This window comes from Triticum dicoccoides, chromosome 2B (assembly GCF_002162155.2).
Source record: "Triticum dicoccoides isolate Atlit2015 ecotype Zavitan chromosome 2B, WEW_v2.0, whole genome shotgun sequence".
Taxonomy (NCBI): domain Eukaryota; kingdom Viridiplantae; phylum Streptophyta; class Magnoliopsida; order Poales; family Poaceae; genus Triticum; species Triticum dicoccoides.
Window position 1 is genome coordinate 264383452 of NC_041383.1, and position 9325 is coordinate 264392776.

Sequence of the window (9325 nt, forward strand, 5' to 3'; positions counted from 1 at the left end):
CGGCCACGCCGCGCCCCCGCCCGGCCCGCGCGCGCCCCGCCTCGGCCGTGCTCCCTCCCGTGGCGGCGCCGGAGCAGCCGGACCACGAGCCTCGGCATCGGCATGGGTAGTGTGCATGGAGCAGAGAAGAGAATGGAAAAAAGGTGGAGAGAGGTGGTGGGTGCTCATGGTGGGCCAGTGGAGAGAGAGGATGACAGGTGGGTCAGGCCTCACATGCAGAGGACACTACCCGGACGAGGAGCACGCAAGATTCGTCCGCCCGTGTCCGTTTCAGACCCAAACCCAGACCAACTTTGCTCCCAGGATGGGTCGGGGCGGACCAGAAACGGACGTTTTTTTAGGATAGGGTCGCGCGTTGGGACGTCTGATTTGTCCGTTTTACCTCAAACGGACAGACCCGGACAATTTGGGGTCGTGCGGTGGAGTTGGCCTTACTCTTGACAGCTTGCTCAATGCGACCCAGATACCCCGAACCCAACATTGCTAGTTGGTACTGTTCGAATTTACTAGTTGAGTACAAGTGTGAACCTAGCCTATAACTTCTTTTTTTCTCTACTGAAATGTAAAGCAGAATCAAACAGAGCAGAACCTAACCTACACTAAAATTCAAAACAGAATCACCTGAAAGCAAATTGTTATATTAAAGAGAACCAAGAAAGAGTACCCTACCGCTTGATTTAGAAGTAATTTCTAATCTCAACTGAGCTATAGTCCAATTAAAGATTATTCCAGTCAATTACAGGTGAAGAAAATACTTCAGACAAGCATCTTGCAGAGTTGCCAATAAGGCAATAACCAACTAAATACAAGGCGATGTCTCATCAGGCACTCACCGTTACTCGTGAGGACAGCGGCGTGCAGCGCCGTGCGCCTTCCCGGGCCCGTGCACGAACACAATTTTGGCGCCTCATCTTCGTCGGCGTCGTCGTTCTTATACGACTTCACAAGAGCGCGCACCATCCCAAGTGATCCTGCGGCCGTTGCCATGTAAATCGGTGTCTCCCCCGCGCCACCGCACAGCCCCGCGAGCCCCGGGTCCGCGGCGGCCAGCGCACGCGCCGCGGCCTCGTGCCCGCCCCGCACCGCGTCGTGAAGCGCCGTCTCGCCGCGCTTGTTGGTGGCGCGGGTGAGGGCGCGCAAGGACGAGGTGGAGGGGGAGGAAGCAATGAGGAGGGGGGCGACCTTGTGGGCCCCGGCGCGAGCAGCGAGGTGGAGCGGCGTGTCCAGAGCGGCGTTGCAGGCGGCGAGGAGGCCAGAGGCGCGGCGGAGGAGGAGCGCCGCGAGTGCCGCGTGCCCGCCGGAAGCGGCCACGTGCAGGAGCGTGTTGCCTCCTGCGGTGGTAGCGGTCTCGAGGTCGGGCGCGGACGGGTCCGCGAGGAGCTCCTTCACGAGCCGCCGCTCGTCGCCGCTTCGCGCCGCGCGGAGGAGTGCGGGCCTCAGGGATGGCGCGGTTGCCAGCGGCCGAGGCGTTGCGCAGGACACGGTGGACGGCGGCGAGGTCTCTGCCTCAGGCGAGGACATCGTGTGCGCGTCGGTTGTGGGACGAGGGGGGAACGTGGGTGGTTTACTTCGCAAGATTCATGTCACTGGCGAAGTGGCGATCGGTGACTTCCTGTGCTTCAAAACAGTGAGGAGGCAAAACGAAGTCGATACCATTTTCCTATTTGTCCCCCGGTGGTTTAATTGTGTACACATGCCCCTTTTCTTCGACCGCGTTCTTCCTTTCGTTTTGCTATGTACTCCCTCAAAAAAAAAAAAGAAGAGAGAGAGCATTCCCTCAAAAAAAAAAGAAATATGAGAGCATCTCTAGCACATCCTGTATAACGTTCTTGGGTCGCATTTTTCTGACGGCTCTACGGGACGGTCAAAACATCCGGCAACACTAGGTCCGGTAAAAACGGCCCGGCTCGTAAAATCGTTACGGGAGGCCCGTAAACCGCTTGCGATTCTGGTATATATGCCGGCTCCGGGACGATTTCGGCTTCCCATCCCTCTTTCCTCCATTAACCTTCGTCGCGTTGCTTGCACTTTGGCGACAAATCGAGCGACTTTCGGTGTCGTTTTCGAGCGAATTTAGTCACCTGAGGCGAGAGGGGGGCTCGACGGCCGCGGCGGTGACCCGCCCCGCAAGCACCGCAACGACGCAAATGCTGACATGCTTGCAACCAAGTAGAGAAGCCATGCTTTCGGTATTCGGTTCGAGGGACTATTCGTGGACAGTTTGGGGAAACGTTCATAGACGGTTCGAGGGACTCCAAATACGATCTACACCGACACGTTCATCTTCCTCTTCAACTTGGTGACGGTAACGTTCGTGATCCCAACCTGTTATGCACCTTCATATTGATCTTGGGTGTCCGTAGGCGCGGATTTTTTGTGTGTTTTCTACTATGTTTCCCAACAACACATTAGGGCATCTACAATGCCAACCGCTTATACAGGCGCTTACCAGCAAAAAAAAAAGATAGTAAAATAGAAAAAGCACCTAAGGGCCCTCGCATGCAACGGTGGACGCTTATTCTGTTGAGTAAATTAAACAGTCGAGTGCTTCCAGCAGGCAGAAAAAGGAGCAAGCGCTCAACGCAACACCTTGCATCGACGCCTCGCGCAACACCAGGATTCAACCGATTAACTGCTAATTGGCAGGGAAAATAATCCTAGCGCCTGTCCTAAGCGCCCGCATTGGACCTTATTTCCTCTGATCGATCACATGATTTGGCAACCATCTTGACAACTAATATATGGTGTGTGGGTTTAGCATAGATCACAATGTTAACTAGGGTCAAATGCCCTCCGAGTTAGATCATCCTTTTTGCCATGATGGAAAAAGTTTCATAATTTTATCAAGAGCGGGCTGCCATTTAGACTTGGCTGACATCCCATAGAAAGTTACAAAACAAGATATTTTTATTTAAAACTAGTCAATATACAAGGTAGAGAAGCAACCACTAACTCTCTGCCTCAGTCTTCTACACAGATAAGAATAACCAAGGATTTTACATAATTGATTTGCAGACCAAAGGCCATTCAGATGATATTCATCACCTTTCTTGCAAAGTTATGGTCAATTCGAGATGGCCTGATGAACAAGATAATCTCGTTGGCATAGATATATAAACAGTTCAAAAGTGAACATCCTTGCATGAGCGAGATCAATGCATGCATCGCAATGGCAAAGATCTGTGGTGAGATGTGATCACCCTGCCTAAATATAGTGACTTGCACAACATTGTTTCCCCCAATGCCACTGCAACCACTCAGAGTGCTTGCTAAGGAGACAAAATTGCAATCCACTTCACCCATCTTCCAGAGAAACATTTTTCATGGAGAATCTCAAAGAGGAAAACAAAGAAAGGAATTCAAATGCACGAGAGATGTCTAGTTTGAGAATCACATGTTTAGCTTTTCCCCTGATGAATCTTGTGCAAATTGCCAAACCAGAGTGAAGTTCTCATGAAGATTTCACCCCTTAATAAAAGTTGATGAGTTTGCACTAACAAATCACCATCCGGGGCCTAAGCCTAACTAATGGTAGTTTAGAGACAAGCCTTGGAAAGGTATGCACTAAGTTGATTGGCCTATACCCTCCCACCCCCACCACGTTAGGATTTTCAGGTATCAACACTACTTCAGGATGCTACTAATGCGACACTACGATCAGAGACTCTTTGACGAAACTGTGTTTGATGCATTGATCGCAGACGGTGATGTAAAATAACCGTCAAAAAAGATGCAAAACATTTGCGATGGCGGATACATTAAACACGGTTCAGATTTTAGTTGCGTGTGTGATGCGGGGCATACAGTTCAGTTCAATGAACTGTTTGTGATGAGGCAGAACAAAAGAAACGGGCATCCAGATGAAGGCGTGTGCGATATACGGCATACAATTCACTCGGATAAACTGTTTGTGATGAGGCGGAACAACAGAAACGGGCAGCCAGATGAAGGCATGTGCGATCTACGGCATACAGTTCACTCGGATGAACTGTTTGCGTTGAGCCAAGAGAACAGAAACGGTTCAAGTTAACAAGATGTGCGTGATACGCGACAAACAGGTCTGTAATCAGAAACATGTGGGAAGACCGACCACAACACAGACGATTCCTGTTAACAAGCCGTGTGTGTTGTGAGCAAATGATTGCTGGTATACAATTGTTAGTGATTGATGAAATCATCACCGACGGGTTCCATTGTTTAGTCCATGTGCGATGTGATTTGCTCTGTCTACAGAGCATCAACATATATACTTAAAAAGACAACATTGCAAAACCAAATTAAGCATACAATTACACACGTGACTACACACATAATATTTCCACACACCAAAGTAAGCAATTACATGCATACTAAACTAGGAGAAACGAGCATCTAATCATCTACTTATTGTTGCGATGACGCTTGCCATTGCTCTGCTCCCAGCTGGATCCCTGGCCATTTTGGGGAAGGAGGCACTTCCTCATGTCAACGATCCGCTTGTACATGGCGTAGCTCGTGTACGCCTCCTTGGCTGCGTACACGATGTGAGCTTTGTCGAGTTTCTCCATCCAGGCCGAGTGCCAGGCACGCTTGTCCTTGTTACAGGAATCATTCATGTCTCTGTAGTAGGGGTCGATGATGGCCTCGGCAAGGTGAACCAGTGAGTCTTTCTCATGCTCCTTGCTGCCCCAGATCTTGTATTGGCCCTGGATGTCGACAAGATTTTGGCAGGCGATGCCCGAATTCTTGAGCACGTTTACATCATTGGTGATGTCCATCGTAGTGAACACGTAGTGGGGGTTGTTGACAAACTTGGCGAAACGCTCGCAAGGCCTTGTGGCCAGGCAGTAGTGGTAGATGAGGACATGGTTGCGCACACACATCTGGGCAACGACGACCTTGGGACGAGACCCGACACGAGCGTGGGTGTACTCGAGGTCGAACCCGACCACCTTGTACTTCTCCTCGGCAAGCAACAACTCCATGATGTGGATGGAGTGCTCCACCCAGACCGGGTTGTTGGTGTACACCACCGAGAGCTCCGTGAACCTTCTGTGGGTGTCCACCACGGCATGCATGGTGAACTGCTACTCGTCGACAGCAGCCGCTCGGAGCGCCATTGGAGCCGCACAGGATACACCTCTAAGAATTTGTCATGGTGGGTGTGCTTCTTGCAATGGTGGGGCACGATCAAATGGTTGAATGTTGAAGAGATACAAGGGTTAAATGGTCGTTGTAATAAATGGGGGTCGGCCTATAATCGTCACGTCTTGTCACGGCATTCATAGCGGAGGATTCCAGTGCACGCCTGACAACACGGCACCGCACGCGTTTTGTTGGACCACACGTGGGCTCGAAGAGGTGCCAAATGTATCGTCGTTGAGCCTGTTCCTGCGCTATCGCGCAGTTTACCGCGCAAGCTTCCCACCCGGCTAGTTTGGCCACACGTCGGCTAGAAGAGGGGAAAATTGTGGGCGTTTATTGGCAAAAAGCTTTGTAAAAATGAAGTGTGTGGAATGACTTCGGTCATAATTTTACCCCTGGGTGATGAGGTCAAAGCTACATAGAAGGGTGATGATGGACACTCGAGTGCGATAATTAATTCTGCGCTCTACAGGGCACATGGTTGAAGAAACCAACTATGTGCAATAATGTCGAAGATCGCAGTCGATTTCGCTATACATATCGTGTGCTATGAGATCGACAAGGTAAATAGATTCCAGAATGGTTAATAAAAATCTAAGTCAATTGCATATTAAGGTCAAAATAGTGCTACAATATACGAGTCCCATACAATGCCATTTCAACATTGTACCACAAAAGCTCAAAATATTACAAGGTCCAAATTCCAGAGTTATATGGCTCAAATTCAAAGATTACAAGGTTCAAAATGATATTAGAAATGAAATTCAGCTCATCAGCTGCAAACGCTCGCGCTGATCCGCTGAACATGGATGTCAGAGAGGTTCAAACTAATATTACCACTTTTAAGTCTGGTTTCGAAACCTCATAATTTTCGCAAAGGGGTCAGCCACTAAGAAGTCATGTATGGGGTTGACACGATGACTTCCGGTTACTCTGTCATCTGAAGTTCCAAAATGAAATTCAGAATTTTTGGAGCCTATTCCATTTTGCCACAGCCGCTGACGCTGATCAACAGACCATTCATTTTTGCGAAATAAATGTAGGGCAAACCTCATTACCTTCAGCACCCTTGCTCTGACAACAAAGAACCTAACGAATATAATCTCCGGTAAGGTCTCTCGGTAGGAGTTCAAAGTAATTTCTGAGAGATGCAGATCTAGGCATTCGACGTGATTGTTATATTTTATCACATTATCCACCACCGGGCCTAATCTTATCCGCAAAAGAAGAAAACGTGTTAGTGCCTACATGTAGTTTTGAACACTACTACATGCCTATTTGGTTTGCAGGATTTGTAAAATGCACTAACATGCCATCTTCGATCCGACATGATTAACATGGGCATTTGATTACATTCTAGAAAAATGTCACTGTAAACTTGGAAAAAGGTGTCAGAAATTGAACTCCCTTATGGTTAACATTTAACAGGAAAGGAACATCACCTCGATATATAGCTTCTCCAGGCATGGAAAGCATCTCAGGAAACTGACAACTTGCTCTAGGTTGGGGCCGATAGATTCTAGTGCCAAGACCTTCAATGTGCATAATTTTGGGGTGAAGCTTGTTGGAATCATTTTCTGGATGACAGACGAACATACATCTTCAAAATTAGAAATAATATTAATTTCTAGAAGGTGAGGTAAAAGGCGGCTGTTGTATACCTGAACAGGTGTGGATCCAATAACAAGTTCAGAGTATTTGTCAGACGAGTAGCCCACCACTGCCAATTTCGGCGCAGAAATGACATTGATTCTTGTTGGACCTTCTTGATCAACTACAAGTAATCTCAAGTGAAGGTGTGTCCTGAATGACTATACCATGGTACAGATCTTGTGATGTCTTCTTGCTGCACCAGCAATACACATAAATAGTCCGAAGAGTCATGGAGGTTATGTGGAAGCTACTTAGCCCATTGATCACCTGAAGACGAAGGTACTCGAGTGCAGTACAGCCACGGAGCAGGCACTCCATGTCACCATTTGGGAGGCAGACGACGATGAGCTTGAGGTGCTTCAGTCGTGGTAGAATAAGAGCGGGCGTGTCATTAAGGGGGATGGCAGTTCCTGAACTTGGTGACGCACAACGTGGGCCCGAGGCGGAGCATGGACGTTGGCAGCGAGCGCATATGCCCATCATCAAAAGTGAACTCCTCGAGCTGATCTAGGGCGGGGGATCGGAACTAGTCGTCAAGCTTGGCTCGGTCCTTGCCATTGGAATGGAACTTTCCCATTCTAAGGCCTCTGGTTGGGCCAGGGTGACTGCCGAGGATCTTAGAGAACGCATCCAAGCTTTTGCGACATCCATTGCAGAGCTCGTGTGTGTCGATGAGGTCAAGAGGGGTGGATTTCCATAGGGGGTGCCACCATCGGGAAAGGACGGTTGTCCGTGCCCCATATTTGATTGGGAGGAGGGAGATGATGACTGTCAACATATCATCGGGGAGGCTGTTGATGAAGTCTAGGCCTGCTGGAGTCGCTTGCGGTTCTAGCTTGCCCCGCCTCCGCTTGTTGGCAACTCTTTTCTCCACCTCCGGAGTCTCCTAGTCAGCGGCACTTTCTGATAGAAGTGGGAGTAGAGGGAATATTTAGTTAAAACAGGGCAATAGAAAAGTGTATTGGTAACTAGAAGTTAGTAGGTAGGAATATAGTAAGAAAATGGAATAATAATTGGTTGCTTAAATACTACACAATTCATTTGATATTGCTGGGTAAGTCAACATGCAGATACTTGAAAATAAAACTTACTTCGAACAAAGTCTGGACGGATGGTATCGTCGGGGAAGTTAGCATATATCTCATGAACATGCTCTTTTATGTGCAGTGCAATTTTAGTGCCAGCTTTTAGTACATAGAACTTAGAAATTTCTTTCCAAAGGCTAGTGCCAAAATAGGAGTCACCACGTTCATCAAGCCTTATAGTAGCAACGATTGTAAATCCATGGTTTGTGTTCAGTATGGCATCCCTGCAGTCTTGATTTATGTAAAGGGAAAGATTGTGCACTACAGATTCTGTTGCATAGCAAGGGATGTGCTGCAGAAAATGGTAGGATTGTTAAACAAAATATGGTAACATGCAAATATGAGCCCAAATTGAAAGAACTGTACAACAATTGAAATCAAAGGACAAAAATCTATAATTAAACAGATAGGGTAAACATGATGTCATGGAAATATGAGAGTAATCAAAATAACAATACATCATTAATTTGCCTAATATAGAAAGAAGAGGAAAAAAAATCCCCTTTGACATATATGGTGCATGTGGCACATTTTATCCAAATGTAGCAACATTTAGCATATGTTCAGGAAAGTAGGCCATGCCAACCAATTTAGGGTGAGATTGAACATACCGCACACATCCTCAAGTCATCTGGTACGGTGAGATGGAACTCCATGGATGTCTGGCGGAGGTCACAAAGTCCTGATGTGTCTGCGCACTGTACACTCTATGAATGAAAGAAAACCCTCAAATCATCTCGAATAAAAATGAATTCACGGCGATTTCAGCCGGGTGATTAAAGGAGGCAGATGAACTGGGATAAGAGATGAGATAATATCTCATTAAATTAGTTACCTTGTTGTCCATGAGAAAAAACCCTCAGTGTTGGGGATATAACTACTGAGTATAAACCGCCCAGGCGGGGCCGGGTTATACTTGTAATGAGTCATCCATATTGAAGCCCATGAAGACAAGGAGTGTGGCGCTTTACTGAAGAAACTTAGAGGCCCAGGGCCCAAAGGCGGATTAGGGCCCGTAGACATAAACCGACATACATTGTGTAACTTGTGTTGTAAGTTAGGAAAGGGTAGAAACTGAGCCGGATATGTGTATAAGCCGGCCGGGATTCTGTAAACCGCTGGGCGTCACCCTATGTATATAAAGGGACAACCCGGTGGCGGTTAAGGGACAAGAAACAACAACTCAAGAGCCAGGTAAAGCGGATTTGCTCCCTGATCGTCAAGACCCCATCAATTCCACCACAACTGGATCGTAGGCTTTTACCTTCACCGCAAGGGGCCGAACCAGTATAATTTCCCCGTGTCCTTTGTCCGGTTTAACCCCTTTAAGCTAATCTCTTTGCGATGGCTCCACGACTAAGTCCTCGCACTAGGACATCTGACATGATAATTCCACGACAGTTGGCGCCCACCATGGGGCTATCGCGCGATGGTTTCGAGTTCTTAAAGGGCAATTTCAAAGG

At 47.8% G+C, this 9325-nt stretch overlaps 1 protein-coding gene across 1 annotated transcript in view; it reads right to left on the reverse strand.

Moving 5' to 3' along the window:
- LOC119360836 (protein ACCELERATED CELL DEATH 6-like) overlaps window positions 1–1521 on the reverse strand; it is a 5042-nt gene extending 3521 nt beyond the window's left edge. The window contains exon 1 of the mRNA XM_037626315.1: window positions 834–1521. Coding sequence (XP_037482212.1) covers window positions 834–1521 — 688 coding nt within the window. The remainder of the gene's footprint in view (window positions 1–833) is intronic.
- Between the last annotated feature and the right edge of the window lie 7804 nt (window positions 1522–9325).